Source organism: Macrobrachium nipponense, chromosome 35, assembly GCF_015104395.2.
Source record: "Macrobrachium nipponense isolate FS-2020 chromosome 35, ASM1510439v2, whole genome shotgun sequence".
In the NCBI taxonomy this organism is placed as follows: Eukaryota; Metazoa; Arthropoda; class Malacostraca; order Decapoda; family Palaemonidae; genus Macrobrachium; species Macrobrachium nipponense.
Window position 1 is genome coordinate 43,350,564 of NC_061096.1, and position 25,000 is coordinate 43,375,563.

Sequence of the window (25,000 nt, forward strand, 5' to 3'; positions counted from 1 at the left end):
AATTCCTATGCACTGCTATGGAATTACACTGTTGATTACAATGCTATTCCATTTATTCACTGTAATGCATAGAGAGATCTCTTGTCCCTCTCCATTCAACATAAGGGTAAATTATTGTTGTTTAAAAAAGCTCAAGAATTTTCATTTAAGAGATGATTCACTTTAAAAATAAAGATTTCCAGCATAATAAAAAGAACTTCACTCTTTTTCACAACAGCAAATGATTTTACGTAATACAATTACAGAGTTAAATTTGATTATAAAAGTGATCGTATTTGAAGGTAATCCTTTACAAAACGTGAAATAAATCCGTATAAATAACTCCCCCCCCCCCCTCTCTCTCTCTCTCAAAAGGACCGCTTCTCACACGTGAACACTTTCTCTCATAACTCAAAAGAAGGAGGAGAAGAACGCGACGAGAGAAAGCGACAAGAAAGGTAAGGTCACACAAAAATTCCATTCGGCGAAGATTAGACGAGACCTGTGGTGCAGTCAAGCACGCACCGTCTCGAAGGAACCCTTTGCATTCCACTAACATCAATCTTTGAAGTGCCGTTATTACACGGAATTCTAAGCGCGGGAGAAAATAACATGCTTTCTTTCCTTGTGGGAAAAAATACGGACAGGGTGATTTTTTTTCCCGAGAAAATTCACTCATGATAAAAGAATTATTGTAATACGAACGAGTAAGCGTGGAATTAAAACTGATAACGCCACGGTAAAGAAAGAAAGAAAAAAATAGATATTGCATGGGAAGGGGATGTTTGACACGATCTATTGTTGTCAAGGTATTTTTCCAACAATTTCAAGAGAGAGAGAGAGAGAGAGAGAGAGAGAGAGAGAGAGAGAGAGAGAGAGAGAGAGAGAGTTCAATATCTTACGCAATCTTTAATGAATGCGTGATGTACTATTCATAAATCTTTCTGAAAAGCTACAGAGAGAGAGAGAGAGAGAGAGAAGAAGAGAGAGAGATGAGATAGGAGCGAGGAGAGAGAGAGAGAGAGAGAGAGAGAGAGAGAGAGAGAGAAAGTCCTGTACATTACTTCAGGCGATCATCCTTAAGAGCATGACGGGTTACTCCTGACCTTCTGTGAACAGTCACAAAAAAAGTCCTTTACCCTCTAGATGACGAATAGTTATGGACCCACAGTTATGTAACCAAACATAGCAAAAAAATAATATTATTACTACGGAACACCCATCTATGACATATTTCATAGCAATATACTATTCTGTCTCGGAACGTAACCATTAAATGTATACCTAGACTGACGTCTTATCTCAACACCTAAAAAAATCTATATAAAAATATTTACTTCTATTCTGCCACCGAAGACGTATTGTGAATACCGTTCGAATCACACGACGAGGAAATGGCACGGCACGAATTTGTAACCCATACACATATATCACGTTTATTTCTATTCCGAGGACGAAGAAATATTACGAATTTCGGGTCACGGAATGCCAAGATAGCACGCATAGGTCATCCATACACTCAAGCAAATGGAAACGAAATTCTCATAAGAGGCTGAAGGGAAAAAAAGACTTATTTTCGAATGGATGAGCAGGATTGCTTAGCATTTTTAACAAAACAGTCTTGAGGGGGTAGCCAGGAATTTTCATTAGGTGGGGGGAGGGGGGGGGAAGGTTGGGGGTGGTGGGGGAAGGGAGGGGATTGGATGATCAGGGGTAATGTATACAGGGAACCTCATGCAATGAGTTGAAGATATAATAAATAAATTTTTGAATAATATAAACAATATAGTGATTATCAGTCCTATTACACAACAAACAATAAACAACTTATGTATCAAAATTATAATACTACTGCAATAATGTATTGTTTAAGGAAATATGTACTTTCTCTCAGGAATTATTCAATGTAAACTGGTAAACAGCACACTCGATCCACTAATTTCTAAAGAAATATGAAGAATGTACAGATTTTAAGGAATGCAGCTAATGGGGAATGGGTAATCTATATATATATATAGATATATATATATATATATATATATATATATATATATATATATCACTCATATCTATATATATATATATATATTATATATATAAATTATTATATACTTAAGAAATTACTCGATTCTCACGTAAGTGAAATTAAATTACTCCTCAGATGAATTTAGTAAAAGCCTGGTGGACTAATAGCAAAATTCTATATATTTAAAGTGCCTTAACAATGAATTTCTATCGAGTTTGTAGCCACGTGAATATAATCCCACTATTTCATTTTTATACATTTCTTCGTGTCCTGTAATTTACTTCCACTAATACATTCTTACAGGATTGAATTTTTCCATGACAAGAGAACCTTTCCATCTCTTACAATCTATACTGTTAAAAGAACTAATTTAAAGGAAGTAATCCAACAGGAATTTTCTATAGACATATTGCGATTTTGCGAGAAGCCTTTCGCCAACTGAGCGAACTCTTCCTTCTTGATACGCAAAACAATAAAAAAAATTTGCCTGCTTAAAAATGATTTGCAGGGATTATCCTGATTATTTCCAGTTTGCATAACGCGTAAGCTATGGACAGAGAGAGAGAGAGAGAGAGGAGAAGACGAGAGAGAATTTTTGACTAAAAAGACGACCCCAATAAAAGAGAAGAGTTTTTCCTATAATGAGTCCTCCTTGAGAGAGAGAAGAAGAGAGAGAGAGAGAGAGGAGAGAGAGAGAGGAGAGAGAGAGGGAATTTTTTGACTAAAATGAACGAAACCCCAGGATAAAAGAAGAAGAGTTTTTGCTTTTATAAAATGAAACGCCCCTTGCTTGGAAGAGAGAGAGAGAGAGAAGAGAGAGGAGAGAGAAGAGAGAGAAGAGAGAGAGAGGAATTTTTACTAAAATGAACGAACCCCAATAAAAGAGAAGAGTTTTTTGCTATAATGAACGTCCTCCTTGAGAGAGAGAGAGAGAGGAGAGGAGAGAGAAGAAGAGAGAGAGAAGAGAAGAGAAGAAGAATTTTTTGACTAAAATGAAGAACCGCTATAAAAGAGAAGAGTTTTTTTGCTATAATGAACTCCTCCTTGAGAGGAGAAGAGAGAAGAGAGAGAGAGACTCCTGCTTAAATCACTCATCCACGCATGACATCACAGTTCCTTAGGATTGCACGTCATCAAAGGATCTGGATAGTCTGACAAAAGCACGTCCTTGTCACGGATTAAACGACCAGTGATCCCAAAGTCCTTATTAAGAAGGATAAAAGCTACAATTACTAACAGATAAGGAGCGGCTCTCTCTCTCTCTCTCTCTCTCTCCAGCTTGCGTTAAGGCTAATGCTGTATTATGTCCCGACAGCGTTGATAGGGCTTGAGAAAATTTAAAGGTAAATATTGTATTTTTTTCTCAGAGTTTAAACGGCGAGGACGCTTTGAGGATTAAAAGTCTCTCTCTCTCTCTCTCTCTCTCTCTCTCTCTCTCTCTCTCTCTCTCTCTATATATATAATATATATATATATATATATATATATGTGTGTGTGTGTGTGTGTGTGTACTACGCGTATGCACACACACACTATATATATATATATACATATATATATATATTATATATGATATATATAATATCTATATATTTATTATATAATATATTTACTGTATATATTCCACATACACGTGTATATATGAAAGTTTGTATGTATGTAATATAGTAATAATATTCATAGGATAAGAACCCTTCTTCTGTCAAGGCAGAATCAACAACTAGAAGCATTTAGAAATTATAAGAACACATATTTTTCCACAAGCTGGGCAAAAAAATTAACACCTAGCCTTTTCTTATCCCTTATTTGATCTCAGCTTTACGTGACCCTGGTTATGGAAAAAAAAGAAAAAAAAAGATATACTTTGAAACATAAAGTAGCTCTACAATATTGATAATAAATCAAGGGACGTAAACCAAAGATCAATTACTCCAAAAGTTAAGCATATCTTAGTTTTACCAGAGGGACCTACAGCTTATTATGGGATCCGAAACACACCGAGAAATGAATTTCTATCATCAGAAATAAATTATTCTGATCCCATGTTGGCAGAGCGGGGTATCGAACCCGTACCCTGAGATCGGGAGTCAAGCGCGTAACCGACTCGTCCAATGAGGAACTCTCTGCAAATGATAAAAAGAACGTGCTTTGCCTTCTGTCAATAAACCCGAATGAAGAAGAAGAAGAAGACGAGGAAGAAGAAGAAAAAGAAAATGAAGAAAAAGCCAAAATATAAAACTCAAAAGAAATCTAGGGAAGAATAATGACAATGGCAGTGATAATGACAATGACAACAGAAATAACATAAAAGAAATATAGGGCAATATAATGACAACGACAGTGATAATGACGGAAGTATAATGACAACGGCAGTGCTAATGACGGAAGTATAATGACAACGGCAGTGATAATGACGGAAGTATAATGACAACGGCAGTGATAATGGCAATGACAACAGAAATAACATACATGAAGTCTAGGGAACAATAATGACAACGGCAGTGATAATGACAGCAACAATGACAACAAAGGAAATAACATAAGAGAAACATAGGGAAGTATAATGACAACGGCAGTGATAATGAAAATGACAATGAAAATGACAACAAAAGTATCATAAAAGAAATCTAGGAAAGTATAACGACAACGACAGAGATAATGACGATAACAATGACAACAGAATTAACAACATAAAAGAAATCTAGGGAAGAATAATGACAACGGCAGTGATAATGACAATAACAATGACAACAGAGGAAACAACATAAAGAATAATCTAGGGAAGTATAATGACAACGGCAGTTATAATGACAATAACAATAACATCAGAGGAAACAACATCAAAGGAAATCTAGGGAAGTATAATGACAACGTCAGTGATATTGACAATGAGAATGACAACAGAAGTAACCTAAAAGAAACCAAGGAAACTATAATGACAACGACAGAGATAATGACAATAACAATGACAACAGAGAAAACAACACAAAAATAATCTAGGGAAGTATAATGTCAACGGCAGTGATAATGTATAACAATGACAGCAGAATTAACAACATCAAAGAAATCTAGCGAAGTATCATGACAACGGCAGCGATAATGATAATGAAAATGGCAATAGAAGTAACCTAAATGAAACCTAGGAAAGTATAATGACGATGACAGAGATAATGACAATAACACTGACAACCGAAATAACAACATAAAAGAAATCCAGGGAAGTATAATGACAATGTCGGTGATAATGACAATGACACCAGAAGAAAGACGAATCCCTCGGGAGAGAGATAAAAGACGCCAAAGGAGAGACGGGACACGCGAGATAAAGATTTGGAAAGGAAAAGTATGGAGACTTTGCATACACGGATGAAGGCTGTCCCCCATACATCTAATGCTTATAATTAACTTGTCTAATGACGGATTGGGAGAAGGTCATTAATCTGGGTTTCTCAGATACGGTTTCTTTTGAATAAATAAAAAAAAGAAATGTTATACAATAAAATTTTTCCCAAATTGTTTTATAACCAACTCATATCAAGACTTCTTTGGAAATCTAAAAAAAAAATCACATTCACTTACTAAGTTACAAAAATATTGACACAGGCATATATATATATAAACATAATATATATATATATATTATATATTATAATTATATATATATAGTTATATTATATATTATATAATATATATATAATTTATATATATATTATATGTATATATATATATATATATATATATATATATATATATATAATATATATATTATATATATATATATATGAGAATTCAGATAGGAGTCTCCTTTCATTCCAGTGCCTCGAAGTTTCGTGAGGCCAGGTTGTTGAGTCCAGAAATATTACCTGGCGTTTATGTAGACAATTTTTATAGGGCTTTAACGATTCCACAAATAAAAAAATAAAAAATACACAAAAAGGAGCCTCTCAAAGGTTCCTCGTCGATCACGGGAAACTAAATATTGCGTGACAAACCTAGAAAAAAAAAAGGACAAAGTCGTGGGGGATTATAAAACCGTCTCTTGGTGGGTCAAGTGATTTCATGTTTTCCCTCTCTCTCTCTCCTCTCTCTCTCTCTCTCTCTCTCTCTCTCTCTCTCTCTCTCTCTCTCTCTCTCTCTTTCAGTGATTTATTTTCTCCTGGTGATTGGCAATCATCTTGATTTATTTTCCTTGCTAATTAGTAACGCATGTTAATTTATTTTCCCTGGTGATCAGTAATCCATCTTGATCTATTCTCTTTGCTGATTAGAAATGAATCTTCAATTCCTGATTTTCTTAATACTTTCGTAGATGTGGATAACATCCAGAGACATTCTTAAATTAGTGGACAAAGAATGTCTCTGAAACCCTCTCGAGGGAATTATTAATATTATTATTATTATTATCCATTCTGAAAGATATAAGCAACCATTTTCCGAGTTTCGAATTTGTGAACACCTATCTGATACGTGGTATAATTCCATGTAGAGCTAAGGGTGCCATTGGGGAAAAATTGCGAGTGCTATAAGTGCCACAGGTGGCATTAAATTGAGTGCCCAAAGTGCCACCACACGACTCTAAGATAATACGGTAAGTGCTACAGATGGCACAAAATGCAGTGCCGGAAAGTGCCACCACATACAGTGCTCTGTATCAAGAGATGATGTGCGCTCTACAAGTTTCGGTTCAAGAGACGCTCAAGAGAAACTTTATATCCGAAGAACAGGGAACTATTCTCAAAACCTCGAAGAGGCTGTGGTGTTATTTGCTTGGGAATAATGAAAGGGAGTAGGCACTTCTTGGAAGCAATTTTCCATTAATGCAGGAACGATTGCAACTGCGTGCATCACGCACGTCAGATTTAGATTATTATTTACTCCTTGTTGTGTTTTGTCAGAGGACCGATTTCGTTTTGGGAGAAAATAAAGCCTCCAAGATGTATTCAGGTCAGAAAACCTGATCTTGCACAAGACTACTTGGAGCCGTAACGGTTCCAGAAAAGATGGAACATCCTACTACCCTGCGGTATTCCTGGCGTAAAGGACTCTCAAGTCGTTCAACGGACTTTGGCTGGAACGTGCGACTTCTCTGGAATATCAATCAAACTTGGCGAACTTGATATTTTTCTTGGAAACTATAATGTCCCGTTTTTTGTTTTACAAGAAACTATTCTTCATTTATTTTGTAGATGTTATTTACTGTTCTATGATTTTCTTTATGTTTTATTCTTTTTAATGGTATGATAAAATACTGTTTAGCTTCTTGGTAATAATTTTCCTAGTTAGGATTGTTGTTTTCATACTGATTTTGCATGAGTGTTATGAAGGTACTTGTACAGGTCTATTGTGATTATATGCTTGCCGTACAGCACATGCATAATGCAGACATATTCATATATATATACATATATAAGTACTAGTGTATATATATATATATATATATATATATATATATATATATATACACACATAACTCAAACATACAGGAATAAGAAGAGAAGAAATAATATAAGTTAAAATTCTCTAAACCTTTTCAGATTTTCAGAAAAAAAAAAACATCTATGGAGAAAAGCTGTAGAACAAACCTCCCCCTTGAGAGAGAGAGAGAGAGAGAGAGAGAGAGAGAGAGAGAGAGAGAGACGTAAAAGTCGTTTCTTCATCTCCCCCTTCTCTTTTTAACTGTCAATAGTCGGCTATATTCATCACGCAACAACAATTGCAGACGAGATTAAATTCCTTCCAGGGATCGTAAGAAGAAGCAGAAGCTGGCCTCACCTGCGGCAACTGGCTGAGGTTGGACGCCGTATAAAACAATAAACCAGTCATAGTCAGCCAGATAGTGTTTCCTCCGATTCAGTCAAGTTCTGTTACCCTGTTTTTATGAAGTTCAGTCTGCCCGCTAATCAGTTGTCTTATTTCTGAGAGCCATTTAATTCATATTATTTTCCTTTTCGTGTGTTACTCTATTTTTATTTTTCCTTCTGAATAAACTCGCTGAAATTCTCTTACGCCTACGACAAGGGGAACTGGTTACGTGGGGAAACTAACCTATGGAACTCTGTAAGATAACCACACGGTGCTAGGCTAACTTACCCTAAAAATGGCATACGGCATCTATTACAGCATAATGCTAGGTTAACCTGCTCTAAGAGTGGAATACAGCTACATAGGCCTAGCTAGCAGTAGCAGCCTGCACAACTTAAACAGATCTGCCTTTTGGTTTGATTTATCTTTAACGATCTTGTATATATATATATATATATATATATATATATATATATGTATATATTAAATTATATATATTATATATATATATATATATATTGCATCCACGTGTAATCTGGGACAAAGCAAGCAACACAGCAACTAAGAAATCACTCCACGAAATTACTTATGTTAGTCTAAAACTGAACGCGTCACTACCTGCAAGTCGTGATTTATAAAAAAAAAGTGTAACATTTTAGCAAAAGCCAATAAAATATGCATTCACCCAATTATTTCTGTGGATCTAATGACGAAGGAAAGGGCAGTAACCTGGAATTTGACCAAAACTAAATTACAACCTTTCTTGAAAATTACGTGACGGAGAGTTAGTTATCTTCTTCCGACTTTGGGTCAATACAGAATTGCAAATCTCAGAAGGTTCATCTCATACGCACGATTTGTTTTGGGTATAGTGAGATTTATCTAATTATTGGACATGTTCCTTGACAGTATTCGACAAATTTGGGTTAAAACAGAATGAAATACACATATACATACATAAATATATATACACACCAACAATATATACTCGTATTTTGCACATGTGGTGTGGATCCACTAAGAGTATATTTTATGTCTATACTAACGTCAGGATCTGTAATTTTCATATAAAAACACTGGCTCAAACAACACGGATTCAATATTATTATCCTTTAACCGATCTACAGTAATATATATATATATATATATATATATATATATATATCTAGATAGATAGATAGATAGATAGATAGATAGATAGATAGATAGTAGACAGATTTATAGACAGATAGTTAGATAGTACTGTGTGTCTGTACAATGCACTAGAATGCTAACAGTGACTATCTGAGCCCCTAACCTCAAACTCCACGAAATCAAGAGGCCTTTAAGGACTAATTAAAAATAAAACACGACAGTCAGAGTATAAACAAGATCCCTTATATTGAAAAGCCACTGTAGAAAAAAAAAAAAAAAAAAAAAAAAGAGCCACTCACCGTAAAACCTGCTGCGCTCCTTCGATGGCGTGATCTGACGGCGCAGGAGGTTTCAACTTGGACATAACGTTCTTCCACATTTTGGAGGAGTTTAATATTGGCGATGCTCACTTCTGTCTCAGCGGAGTTCAAGAATAGACTCTCTTCTGGGAATTTTCTCTCACTGTGGTCTGGGCATGCGTCACTTGATTCAGAGATGTTATTTTCTTTTAAATCTGGTGAAATACAAGAGATAAAATATTATAAGCAATATTGCTATTGAAATTCGTTCCATAATTGCATAAATATATGTAAACGTTTGCATGCAAATCTGTACGAATATATATATATATATATATATATATATTATATATAATATATATATTATATATATATATATATATATATATATATATATATCCATTATTCTCAGCCAGTAATCTTTCTCTTCACTGTCAACAGTTAATAATGTTTCATCTACAAACACCAATCTTTCATGGCGTTTTTTCCAACATCATACCGACATCAAGCGCTTTTTCCTTGACTTCTTGCTTAACGCATCCCTAAAAATATATGATGGCCATGGAGATGTAACACATCCTTGTGTGAGTGTTTGTGTGCGTTTGTGTGCATGTGTGTAAAAATATTATGAATTGCCCCGTGATTTTCTGCACCCATACATTTATACGGTAATTACTTATATTACCAACATGACTGTGACCTGGCTATGAAAAATTCGATCCACTTTATTTCTGGCTTATTATATAAACACAGACAAATGACAAAGAGAGAGAGAGAGAGAGAGAGAGAGAGAGAGAGAGAGAGAAGATTCATCCGCTAACATAAGATAAAAGCTTTATGCAATGCATTTATCATGTTTATCTCACTAAAAAAATATATATACGGCGTAAAACAAATAATACAGACATTAGTTCGAAACAGCTAATAAAAGCCGACAGTTACTGAGGAAAACTTGACAGTTACATAACTGCAAAACACGAAATTAGTAGGCGAAAATTCGTTGCACTCCGGATAATTTCCCCAAAAGTTAACATCAAAACGAAAGGGATAATGATATAGTTTGCAAACAACAATGAGAGAGAGAGAGAGAGAGAGAGAGAGAGAGAGAGAGAGAGAGAGAGAGAGAGAGAGATTGTATTACAACTGACCCTTCAGCAAAATGGGACTGGGAAGACTCGGAGATCTCCTCTCAAGACAGCTGCTGCTAAACGATTACTGATTCATGAAGATCAGGCTGTTTAGCCAAGCACGGGGACACTTCCTTCAGCAAATCTGCTCTTGAGGCATCGAAGAAAGGGTGTTAAGAGTGGCTGGACAACAAGATCGACGACAGAAAGTGAGACCAGGTATAAAGTAAGAAAGTGAGAGCAGGTATAAAGTAAAAGGATAAGAAGTGGGTGCAGCTATGGGTCTAAGGGACGCCGCAAACTAATGTGTACCACGCTAGACGCACTGACGGGACTCTCGCCTTTGGGATGCCGCTACGAGACAAATATTATATGGTTGAAGATTACGCTGGCCTTATGCCAGCACGGGCTCTTGCTCATAGAGCAGCCCGTAGGTCATTTTGAATATTTTGCTGGTGAATCGGTACAAATATGAGGCATCAGCATAGTGGAGAATCGGCGTTAACTCGCCCAGAACCTCGTCAAACCAAAGGCAAGATTGAAGGGCGGGGAAAAGACGGGCCACGCCTTTAGACCCCAACAGCTTCTGCTGCAGAAGCATCGACGAGGAGAGAAATGACCTAAAGGGGGTGAAATGAAAATAAGAATCATTGATGTCCACGGCCATTGTTCATGAAACACGCGATGTGAGACGGTAGCCGCTTCCATTCTCTCGGAAGCGGTTTGTGTTTGTGTAAGTGCGTTTGTGTGTATATATTTGAACAATCTTCGTCACTTCTCAGAAAATTGCAACCTAGGAAGCATCGTTGTCAAGTAAATATTATTATTATTATTATTATTATTATTATTATTATTATTATTATTATTATTATTTTAGCCTTGGAACTATTACTGTTATTTTTAATTTTTTATAATAATAATAATAATAATAATAATAATAATAATAACAACAACAACAACAACAACAACAACAACAACAACAACAACAATAATAATAACAATAATAATAATAATAATAATAATCATTATTATTATTATTATTATAATTATTATTATTAACTTGAAAAGCAAGCCCCCAAAAAGAGGACTATTTAATCTACAATTTAAATAGTCCTCTTTAGAAAGTCTTAAACTTAAAGGTAAGCAAAATAAAAATTAAAAAATAAGCCCCCAAAAGATAGTAATAGAGAAATTAGGAATAAAAAAAATATACACCTTGTCAACATAGTCGGAAATGTCATATGAAAGAAGCTGTAGACTTGACTGTACTAAACAAAAAAAATACATTAATACCAACAATATACTACGTCGCTGAGCTCATAATATGATGTGACGGCAGCTTAAAAAAAAGAAACAAAAAAATAGAATTCTTCTCTGACCGAGAAGTGGTCACGTGACCCTTACCACGAAAAGAACATATCTTTTTATATCGTTTTTAACCCTGTGGTCTCGTGGCATGTTCTAGTCCACTTGATATATATAATAAAAGAATATTCTTTACGCTTGTCGTAAAATAATACATGGAAAAACATAGTCAACTGCCCCCCTTCACTCTCTCTCTCTCTCTCTCTCTCTCTCTCTCTCTCTCTCTCTCTCTCTCTCCCCTTTGCAATTTACATGTATATTAAGCAAAATCATTTGAATCCATATGTATAGTATATCCGCCTCTCTCTCTCTCTCTCTCTCTCTCTCTCTCTCTCTCTCCTCTCTCTCTCTCTCTCGAGTAGTGCCATTTTGCTTGGTGAGACGTACCCGCGCACAGTCTGATTAATCAACACATATCACGCGTTTAAAATAAGTCTAGAAATCGAAAAAATATCTACAAGTGTTCGTGAACTGTCGGTGATAAGATTAGAGTGAAAATAGTAGGATAAAGCGTCTACTAAGTTAGTTTATCAAGTGAAATATTGTAAATCAGATCAAGATGACAGTAAGTTCCAACTGTGGAAAAAAATGGCGAAATCTTGCGTGTCTAGCAGATTCACAATGTGATGAGCTAGCAGGAAGGGAGCTGGCATTTCTCATCTATGAGATCAATAACAGCCCTAATCAAAAAGATACAAAAGCATTCATAGACATATTAGAAGGATATGATCCTTCAAACTGGAACAAATCATCAGAAAACATCTTGAAAATAATTGAAGAAGTTCCAAATAAAATCCAAGTGGTCAAGAGACTCATAAAGAAAATTTACATCAATCAACATATTCCAACAAAGAAAATGAATAAGGTGAACATTGTGAATATACTAATTGATGCAATAGGAAAAAGAATGCCAAAAGCATGCAAACTGTGTAAGGTGTGGTATAGCATAGTTAATCCACAAAACCTGATCAGAAAATGTTCTGCATGCAACATTCCAACAAATCCTCAATGTGCTGAAGTAATGCAAGATATGAGTAAGGATACCAGAATATTTTGCTCAACATGTCTATCATGGATAGACAATGCTATTAAATCAAGACTTGATGTGCAAATAGTTGAGGAAGAAGAAGAAGAGGAAAACGGAAGAGAAGAAAACAAAACTGAAATGACAGAAAAAAATAAGGAAAACAAAGAACAAGACAAGAGTATGGATGCAGAGATACTCATTGATACTACATATGAGGCTATCAAGCAGTATACATACGAAGAAATAAATTACGACATGACAACACAAAATAAAATCCCGAAGAGGCTCTACCCAGATCTGCACAGTGATGGGAAAGAGGAAAAAATAGACAAGAAAGACAAAGTCTGCATCCTTTTGAAAAGAGGGAATTGCAGATTCGGAGAAAGATGTTACTACAAACATCCCAAGGTATGTCACAACTATGAAATCTATGGTAAATGTGCATACCTAGACGGCTATGAGGATGATTGCAGAGATCTACATCCAAAAATATGCAAAAACCTAAAAGAAGGAAAAGGATGTAAGTTCGACAAAAATGTAAATATATGCATCCTGTAGCCATGAATCAAAATCAATTAAATAATCAATTAAATAATAAAATCCAAAATAGCAAAGAAACAAATAAAGAGAGAAACAAAGAACATGAGGTAAAGGAAAAAGCAAGCCATCACCGAGATATGGAGTGTCAGAAAAGAATTTCCAAGCATCAGCTCCAAGATACTACAGCTCAAGATATAAATACTGTATGTACGATGCTAGGGGATATTGCAGATACGGAGAAAATTGCAGATTCAGACACAAAATGAATAATTATGATGAAGGAAGATTAAATATTTTGGAAAAGTTGGATTTTTTAATGTCAGAATTTCTGGAAATGAAGAAAAGAACAACATACCAGAACAGGAAAGAGACATGGTAAAATCCTTATTATTACCCATATTAAATGAAGGAGAAAACACGCAAACCATCATAGTGATGAATGCGCAGGGTTTAGTTATGAGTAACTCAAAAAGGAAAATAGAGTACTTAGAAGAACTAACCCAAATTGAAAAGAAAATTGATATAATGAATATAAGTGAAGCCTGGTATTCCCAAGAGACTGGTAATGACGATCAAATAAAAGGGTTCCAAACTTATAGATCAGATAGAAAAAAATAGGAATCAAGGGGGAACCGCGATATATGGGAAAGACAAAAACAAGGAAAAATTATATGAGAAATAGTACTCGGAGAAATGTGAACTAATAGCGGGAGAATTTGAATCTGAAAAATTATTACATAGTAATATATAGACCCCCTAATACTGAAGAGTTTAACACAATAATAGAAAAATTGGATGATATATGTAGAAATAACAAGGACTGGACTATTCTCCTATCCGGAGACTTTAACTTTCCTTTTGTAGACTGGAATGAACGAATAGGAGACTGTGGTTGTATTTATACATATAAAAAAGAGAGTACTAGTAGTGCAGAAGATAAGAGGCAATTCGAAAAGCTATTAGATATGCTACTAGAATACAACATTCAACAAATAAATCACCTGCCAACAAGAAAGGAAAATACTTTAGACCTAGTATTTGTGAACGAGGTGAATTATGTTAAAGAAATAATAGTTTATAATGCAAGTATTTCAGACCATAATGTCATAGAATTAACGGTCCATTCCAAAGCAAGTGAAAACAGAGATAAGCAAGAAATGAAAAAGTGGGAAGGATATGGAAAATACAACTTCTACAGTAAAAATATAAAATGGTCAGAAATAAATGAAGAATTAAACAAAGATTGGGATAACATTTTTGTAAGTTATGATATAAAGGTAAATACGGAGATATTATATAAAATATTAGAGAAAATAGTGGATAAATATATACTGAAGAAGAAAAGTAAACATCAGTCATGCATACCAAGAGACAGAAGGATCTTGTTCCAGAAAATCAGAAAGTGGAAAAAAGGTCTTGCAAAAGAAAAAAATGCATGGGAAATGATGGAACTAAAAAGTAAGATAGAAAATGCAGAACAAAAGATTATTCAATCGAAAGAAAATTAAAAACGGACTTGGAAGAAAACACCCTAGTAAATATCAAGCAAAATCCCAAACTATTTTACTCGTATGCGAAAAAGATTACTAAAAGAAGAATAGAAATAGGCCCTCTAAGAATTGAAGGGAGATTAATGAATGAAAAAAGGAAATATACAACATATTGACAGAAAGATATGAGAGAATTCACCCCTAGAATTGACAATGAAGATAATGATACAGAAGTAAGGGATCAAAACAGTGAATATTTAGCAGACATAGATATTAATGAAGCTGATATTGTGCAGGCTATTAATGAAATTAAAAATGGAGCTGAAGCTGGGCCTGATGGTGTCCCTGCTATTTTGTTAAAGAAAGTAGTTCATTCTATCGCAAAGCCACTTGCAATATTGTTAAGACAAAGTGTAGATACAGGCAAGATTTATGATGAGCACAAATTAGCATATATTACCCCTACTTTCAAAAGTGGATCAAGACTAGAGGCAAGTAATTATAGGCCTGTGAGTCTAACATCACATAGTATGAAAGGGTATGAAGAAAAATATTATGAAACATTTAATAAAAAATAATTTGTAATATAGGACAACATGGTTTTGTACCCGGAAAAAGTACACAAACCCCAACTGTTAGTCCACCGTGAGAACATATACAAAAATATGAAAAACAGAAATGAAACAGATGTGGAGTATCTAGACTTTGCAAAAGCTTTTGACAAGGTAGATCATAATATATTAGCGAAGAAAATTAGAAAACATAATATAGTGGATAAAGTAGGAAGATGGTTAAAAGAATTTTTACACAACAGAAAACAGATAGTTATTGCAAATGATGAGAAAACGGATGAAGCTAAGGTAATATCCGGTGTGCCACAAGGTACGGTGTTAGCTGCATTACTGTTTGTTATTATGATTGCAGACATAGACAGTAATGTTAAGGACTCGGTAGTGAGTAGTTTCGCCGATGACACAAGAATAAGTAGAGAAATTACTTGTGATGAAGATAGGAACGCGCTACAAAGGGACCTTAACAAAGTATATGATTGGGCAGAGGTAAATAGGATGGTATTTAACTCTGATAAATTTGAGTCAATAAATTATGGAGACAGAGAAGGAAAGCTATATGCATATAGGGGACCTAATAATGAGATAATCACAAATAAGGAAGCAGTTAAAGACCTTGGTGTGATGTTGAATAGGAACATGTTATGCAATGATCAAATAGCAATTCTATTGGCAAAATGTAAAGCAAAAATGGGAATGTTGTTACGGCACTTCAAAACAAGAAAACCTGAACACATGATTATGCTTTATAAAACATATGTTCGTAGTCCACTTGAATATTGCAATACGATATGGTACCCACACTTTCAAAAGGATATTGCTCAAATAGAGAGTGTACAAAGGTCCTTTACAGCTAGAATAGAAGAAGTTAAGGATCTTGACTACTGGGAAAGACTACAATCCTTAAAATTATATAGTCTAGAAAGGAGAAGAGAACGCTACATGATAATTCAGGCATGGAAACAGATAGAAGGAATTACCGAAAACATCATGGAGCTAAAAATATCAGAAAGAGCAAGCAGAGGTAGATTAATAGTGACCAAAACTATACCAGGAAAAATAAGGAAAGCACACAGGACATTAATCCACTATACACCAGCATCGATAATGCAGCGCCTATTCAGTGCGTTGCCAGCTCATCTGAGGAATATATCAGGAGTGAGTGTAGATGTGTTTAAGAATAAGCTCGACAAATATCTAAGCTGCATCCCAGACCATCCAAGATTGGAAGATGCAAAATATATCGGAAGATGCACTAGCAACTCTCTGGTAGACACTCACAATGAGGGACCTGGGGCAACCCGAACAAGATGTAATGTCTGTAAAGCCTGGTTCACACTATGCCAGTAATTTATAGTCAAGTGGCGAGTAATTTAGCTACTAAACGTGTCTGAACACCAAACAGTTTAGTCAAGTAGTTTAGTAGGCAATTTAGTGATTTAGTGTTTAGTCGATTCAAAATGTTCTATTTTTACGGTCAAGTAGTAGCTCCGCCCACTTATCATTCGTCCACTAAACCAGTGAGAACACGTGTTGAATTTAGTAATTTAGTGGAGTTCATGAGTTGTAGGTTGCCGCAGAAATGGCACTTCGATGGAATGAAGAGACAACACTAAAATTTATTTCAAAATATTTACAACATGAGAGCTTGTGGAATGTTAAATGTCCACAGTATAAAAATAAACAAATCAATGAGTATCATTTCGTTGAATTTGTGATTGCACTTTCATCAACAGAAAGTTAAAACATTCTTGACTCATTCTGAAAGTTGAGTAGTAATTCTCTAGGATCTTCTACTTCTAATTCCTTGAGAAGTGAATTAGTAGCTCCTAGTTGATTTCTTCTCTGAATCCATTTTCGTTCCCATAATCTTTTTCTTTTTGACACACTTATTTCTTCCTCCACTTCCTCTAAAATAGCTATTGCAATATCTTTTATTAGCCTTTTAGCTTTGCTGCGTTGCCTGTTCATCTTGCGATGCCTTACACACTAATGTACTCTACTTGACTGGTTGTGCGAACGAAATTGATCAGTTTAGTAGGAAAGTAGTAACTAAACTACTCGCCACTTGACTAAAATACTGGCATAGTGTGAACCAGGCTTAAGGGAAGGTAAGCTCTCTCTCTCTCTCTCTTCTCTCTCTCTCTAAATCCATTTTTATATTAGTTTATATTTTATACATATGTATCTGTCTGTCTGTCTGCCTTTAAATCCATTTTTATATTATAGTATATATTTTATACTTATGTATATCCCACTCACTCTCTCTCTCATCTCTAAGTAATTATTATATTGAACTACAGTAATTCAATATACATATACTATATATATATATATATATATATTATATATATATATATATATATATATATATATATATATATATATATATCTACTGGTCACTTTTAACCGTTAAGCATGTAACTGTAATAAACATAATGCCTTCTTAAGCCTTAGAGCCAAATGCAAGAACATGAATAAATTCTGACGCTCGCAGTAGGAATCGAACCTGCATGTATGTTTTTTTTTTTTCACAAATTCACCAAATATAAACATAGGTTATTCTTCAGAAGTCTCTTCTTGTAGTATTTCATCAGTTTTATTCTCCTCTATTCTTGATGACGGAATAAAAGGAATAATTTTCCGACATTTCTTGCCACGAATTGAGTGGAGGCAACAAAGAGTTGCAATCACTTGAAGTATTTCCTAAAATCGCTTCGTAATGCCTGCACCAGCTCTAGCATTTGAGGCCATATTGCCATTATTTCCGGAGAGAGAGAGAGAGAGAGAGAGAGAGAGAGAGAGAGAGAGAGAGAGAGAGAGAGAGAGAGAGAATGTTTCTTTTTCGTTTGGAAGCTGAATCAGACCACTTAAAAAATGAAATGTTCTTTTCGACTTCGATCGAAGGAACCGGTAAAGGACTTACGGATATAATACAATTAGTAAGGATAGGGAAACCTTAACGTCCTTACCTACTATGGAAACGGCAACATAATGTCCTTATTTAATATGGCGAAGATAAACCGATCTCCTTATGTATTTTGGCAAGGGCAACTATTTATATTCGATACCTAGTATGGAGAGGTCAACTTAATATCCTTACGTACTATGGAACAGGAAACGTAATATCCTTACCTACCATGGAAAGAGCAACTTGGTGTACTTACCTAGTATGGTGAGGGTAGTCCAATCTCCTGATCTATTGTGGAAAAGGTAGCAAATTAGTTTCGTCACCTAATATGAGAAGGTCAACTTAATGTCCTTACCTACTAGGTAATAGGAAACTTAATGTCCTTACCTACTATGGAAACGGCAACATAACGTCCTTAATGTCCTTACCTACAATGGAAACGGCAACATAACTTCCTTACCTAGTCTGATGAGGGTAATCAAATCTCCTTATCTGTTATGGAAAGGCTAAATTTTAAGCTTAGCTGCCTAGTATGGAAAGGTCAGCCTAATAGTTTTGCCTCATTTGAAAAGGGCAAGGAAAAGTTAAGGGTGTCCATCCCTAGTAAGGAAAAGGCAAAGACTTCCTTGCCTAGTAAGGCAATGAAAATATGGTCTCCTTACAAAACATGAGAAGGGCAAACTTAATAACTTTGCTTGATTCAAAAAGGGGTAACTTATGCCTTATTGGTAAGGAAACACCAACTTAATGCTCCCTACTAGTATGGAGAAGGCAACTCACTATTAAGGAGAGAGGAAACTTACCTAGTATGGAAGAACTTGAAGTTAAATTAAATGAAAGCTTGTAGTGGTGTGTGTATGGTGTTTTTTTTGCATGGAACCAGTGGTTATTCAGCAACGGGACCAACGGCTTTACGTGACTTCCGAACCACGTCGAAAGTGAACTTCTTCCACCAGAAATACACATCTCTAACACCTCAATGGAATACCCAAGACTCGAACTTGCGGCCACTGAGGTGGCAGGTCAAGACCATACCGATCACGCCACTGAGGCGCTTCTAGATGAAAGCATAAATAAATTAGATATCACAGTGAAAGCTCAAAGAATCTCAGATTTTTCTGAATCTGCTAAAATGGAGTTAGTTTCAATATGGTCTTTCATTTCACTGAATAACAACAAAACGAGAATCTGCACATGCGCATAGGTTTGTGAGGGAAATTTAACTGTCTTTTTATACATATACGTTCATGCATTTTTGTAAATAGTACCTATACATCAAGTCTGCATCTATGAGATGAGAGAAAGTTGAACTGTTTTCTTATACATATATGCTCATGCACGTTTATATACACTACACATCAGGCCTGCATCTATGGGAGAAGGTTTAACTAACTGTCTTATACATATAAATGCAAGCATTATGTATACAGTATACATCAGACCTCTTTTGTGGGGGTGACAAGAAATATTAAAAAAGATGTAGGGACGTCTGGACAAAAAATAAAAACACACGAAAACCAGCAATCAGTTTTCCACTGTATAAATTTTCTTTACCAAATAAAGAGAGAGAAAAAATAAATGTATTCCTAGATATTCACGGGCGAACATGCACGAATGCCTATTATTCCTTTCCAATTCGGTAAATACACCAGGCGCATTTTGCAACGAGTAACATTTTCGTGAGTCGATTTTTGGTGTATTCCTATATTTGTTCGTGAGGAGGGAGTGTCTATATATAAAAATACACACACACACACACACACACACATATATATATATATATATATCATATATATATATATGTGAGTGTGTGTGTGTGTGTGTGTGTGTAGGTGTGGGATAATATGTTTGAGAATGCATTAACTACTAATAAAACTTTAATATTAAATCATATTTGTATATAATATATATATATATACCATTATAATAATCTTATATTATATATATGTACTATATATATATATTTAATATAGATATTAATATATATACACATATATATGTATTTATGTAAATTAGAAGTAAACCCATTTACGAATGCAAAGTCAAAAACCCCTGTCTGAAATCCACAAAAATAAAAACTATAAACACTCGAATATTCCTAACTTCATACAGCGACAAAAGAAAAAAAAAATATATAACATGAAAATCAATCACCGAATTTAAGTAACAAAAGCAGACTCTCCAACCAATCATTTGTCTTCATTCTTAAAGTGTTTCCAGCAACACCGAAATGTTTTCAGCGCAACTCAAGAGATAAATACTGGAGTGGAAAATGTTGTTAATTACACAATTAACTGAAAATTTTAACAGACATCCACTGTATCGATAACACAAGGGAAAACTTGTTGAATTTACTGTGATACAGATGATTCCCTTATGAGAGAGAGAGAGAGAGAGAGAGAGAGAGAGAGAGAGAGAGAGAGAGAGAGAGAGAGAGATGAATTGATTTGTATGTAATTTTGCAACAAACAAATTCTAATTTCCATTTATATTACCAAGATATTTTCCACTAAGAATAATTCTGGACAACCACTAAAAACATTCGCAATTCAGGTTTAGTAGCACAAAAAAATGATTTAAAATTGACACACACACACACACACACACAATACATAAATCATTAAAAATCCCATGATAATTATATTTAGCGCATCACTGTCACAAAAATAAATAAAACTCTGATACTTACATCATAAAAACAATATATAGATAATCTTATTTACGTAACTCAGCACACCACAAAACTACAAAAAATTCTAATGCTATGTCATATAAGCCAATACCACGATAATCTCATTCAGCGCATCACCAAAAAAAAAAAAAAAAAAAAAAAAAAAAAAATCGAAGACTTAAAAAGGAGAAACATTACCAAATTCACTCGACTTCCAACACCAGCGCCGAGGAGACACGCTCAACCTCCCGTCTGAGAGGAGACTGTGGGCTGGAACAAGGCTGGAACGAGGCTGGAAGGGCCTCTGGAATTCCCTGTGAGCGACCCGTGAGTTTCGGCACGTGCTGCTTCTTCTGCTTCTTCTTCTTCTTATTCTTCTTCTTCTCCCAAACACCCATGATTCAATGCCACCGAGTGTGACGTTTAGAAGAGATTACAGAATTTAGGCTAAAGGACAAGAGCTGGGACCTACGAGGTCATTCAGCACTGAAACGGTAATTGATAGTAAAAAGGTTTGACAGGTGTAACAGGAGGAAAACCCAGCAGTTGCACGGAGAGGAAAGTAAGATGGAAGAAAGAGAATATGAACAGAGGTACGGTAAAAGGAATAAAAAGGGGTTGCTGCAAAGAACCTTAAGTAATACCTAGTATACAGTGCACCGCATGAGGTCCACTGACGGCACTAACCGACCCCACCCCACCAATCCCACATGGGGCCCCAGAGTGTGAGGATGACTGATCGCGTTCAGCCTATTACCGCTACGTGACTGTTTTGGAATAATTTTCAAAGAAATATTATTTCCCTGGATGGACGGCAGATTAATTAAAGGGCTTTATAAAACATTCGTGGCTTTTCTTTTTCTCCTTTTTTTTTTTTTTTTTTTTTAGTTTACCCAACTCCATCGTCTCTGCATAAGAGTTTGGTTGTTAGTGGTCCTCTTTTAGGTCAAAGTGCATCTGGGTTTTGATATGCATGATTTTTTTATATTTTACAAATCTATAAAACTACCTTCTTTAGACGTAAGATAGACCATGATAGTCGACCGACTGAAATTGTCTCATTTAAAGCATATTACTTTCATGATATCACAGTACTATATTAGGCTATTTCAGCTTATAAGCAGAGTATATTTCGCAATAGAGATTACAAGCACGATTACAAATAAAGTAGGAATTGAGATACATTTAAATTTAAAGTAATATCCTCTCAGGGCTTTATAATAAAGTGATACATTAAAATATTACGACAATTAAGCTATAACTTACTTTAGACAATATACTTACGTCATTATGATGGCCAATTACATACAGTATACACACATATATAGACAAATATATATGTATATATCCATGCATACATATACACATACTCTATTGCTGCCAGATTTAAAATTGCAGACATTAAAAATGAGAAACTGTCTCCTTGGCTGAGTCATGGATCTAAATGATAGCAAGAGCTAAAAATAGCTGATTATTCATTGGTAGTAAGTGACTCTTCCGCTTTTAATTCTACTCCCATCTCCAGAGAGAGAGAGAGAGAGAGAGAGAGAGAGAGAGAGAGAGAGAGAAAAAAAATTTATCAAACCCTTCAACAAGGCAGATTGCTGCATTCTAGAGTTATCATTCAAGTTAAATTCATGATCTAAATAAATACGCACGAATATCTCTCTCTCTCTCTCTCTCTCTCTCTGTATGTTATACATATACATACAGCTATAAACATTTATGTATTAGTATACACATTATTACTATATACTATATATCAAAATATATTACATATAATGCTATATCTATGTATTATATATAGGTATATGATCATTTAAATATATATGTACATAATTTATTTAAACATCCACCTTGAATACAAACACCAAAACTCTCGAGCGAGGAATAGTTTTTCTCCTAATAAGAAACTGCCCTGTATTTCGCAAATTCGCTCAAGAGAATCATGTCTGTAACTCTCTTATAACTGATGTCTTGCTATGTGCTTTCTCAGAATATCCTCGCGTGAAGTCTAGGCAACGTGTGTGTGTGTGTGTGTGTGTGTGTGTGTGTGTGTGTGTGTGTGTGTGTGTGATTTCGGAAGTAGAGAGTTCTCTCTCTCTCTCTCTCTCTCTATTGCATGTTGCATGTTTACGAGTCTCTGGGTAAAATTGCATTACCGATCAACCTACACATAGCAGTAATCATTTCGTTCGTTCGTTCGTTCGTTCGTTCGTTCGTTCGTTCGTTCGTTCGTTCGTTCGAGAGAGAGAGAGAGAGAGAGAGAGAGAGAGTCAATATAAACTGCGTTTTTCTCCTTCTTATGTCTTTGGGAAGGATCATGAACAAATCTGGAAACGTGTAGTAAAGTGTCGTCAGAGAGACAGAGAGAGAGAGAGAGAGAGAGAGAGAGAGAGAGAGAGTCAGTACTTCAATATTTCGTTTTTCTCCTTCCGGTTACTGACAAGATCCTGAACAAATCCAAACACATGATGTAGAGTTTCGTCCGTAGTGTTGTAATCGAATGGTTATTGACTTGCTAAGTATTATTTTTTGTTTTGTGTTGTCTAGCAGTTTATTTACCTCAGCCTCACACGTGATTTAGACGGGTGACAACAGAAGAGGTAATTTTTTATTCTGTGTACTTGGTTGAAGGTGTGTGCATTCATTGGAAATTACACTCGTGCAAACTCACACACACACATATATGTATGTATATGTATATATGTACGTGCGCGCGTCGCACAAGGCACGTCAGGTACGAATCAGTGGAGAAGAGTTGATTTTTCACCTCTGTCTTAACAATCCTACAATATGAGTATGATAGTAATATTACGATGAAATACATACCACAATCACTGTCTTAACGATCCCACATTACGATTATGATAATTTTATTAAGATAAAATCCATACCACAATCAATTACTTAATATTATCATCACTCATGGAAAACCGGAAGCGAGATAATTATCTGGAGAATAAAAGACTATAAAAACCTTTCGCCCATCATAAAGAAGTGTAAATAACGGAGGGGGCCCCTTCCATAAACCCATACGTGGAAAATATATCAGAAGGAAAATGGTGGGCGTTCCTCAATTAACTCATAACCTCTCTCAACTATTCGGGCAGCGCTAGATTCCTACATCGACCGCACTGTTAATGTATCAACCCCCTCCCTCCCCATATCTTCATGAAGACATACGCGAGTTCTCTCGATCAGGAAATCTCAGTACTGCGCAGGCGTTAGTATGGAACCGTTCAGTAAGACTGAGTACACGATACACATTTTAGGCGTAACATACTTTTAGTTTTCTGTAAAAGGAAACGATCGAGATGGCTATCTGTCTGTCCATCCCTACTTTTTCTGTCCGCACTCAGATCTTGAAAACTACTGAGGCTAGAGTGCTGCAAATTGGTACGTTGATCATCCACCCTCCAATCATCAAACATTCCAAATTGCAGCCCTCTAGCATCTGTAGTTTTTTTTTTTTTATTTACGGTTCAAGTTAGCCACGATCGTGCGTCTAGCACCATCATAGGTGCCAACCAAAGTTACTAAGCACACACATAATTTATGCAACTGCTTATTTCTCAAAATATCAACGCCTACGTATCAACTGCTAAATGCCAATATATTTAAGAATGAACTGCATTACAACGCGCTACTGTATTCAAAAGCAAAATGATTTAATCGACAAAATTTCATAAAATAAAAGAATTCTCTACCACTTGACCCTGCCATTCTCTTTCGTGCCTCACCGCAGGACTATGGAATAATGACACGACCTTATATACGCCAATGTCGTGACGTAGGCAACAAATCAAAGGAATCTTTTACCTCTCCCGCTGATCTAATCACCTGGCAGGTATCCGCCCGTATCTTCCGCTAAAACAACATCGAATTCTGATAAATCAACATCAAAAATTTTTTCCCTCTAAATTGGTCTTCCGATTTTTCCTGTCCCATTTTTTGAAGGAACGAAGTCATGCATTAAGATCTTCCTTTTCACGAAATAAAGAAAGTCAGAAATGAAACGGATGGAACAAAATATAGAATTTAGGCCAAAGGCCAAGCG

General features: G+C 35.3%; 1 protein-coding gene across 1 annotated transcript in view; it reads right to left on the minus strand.

Moving 5' to 3' along the window:
• The window catches only part of LOC135208707 (dynein intermediate chain 2, ciliary-like), a 203,211-nt gene that overhangs the window by 33,405 nt on the left and 144,806 nt on the right, over positions 1-25,000 (minus strand). Inside the window, 1 exon segment of the mRNA XM_064241184.1 lies at positions 9,241-9,455. Within this exon segment, the coding sequence (XP_064097254.1) occupies positions 9,241-9,320 (80 nt within the window). The 5' untranslated portion in view covers positions 9,321-9,455.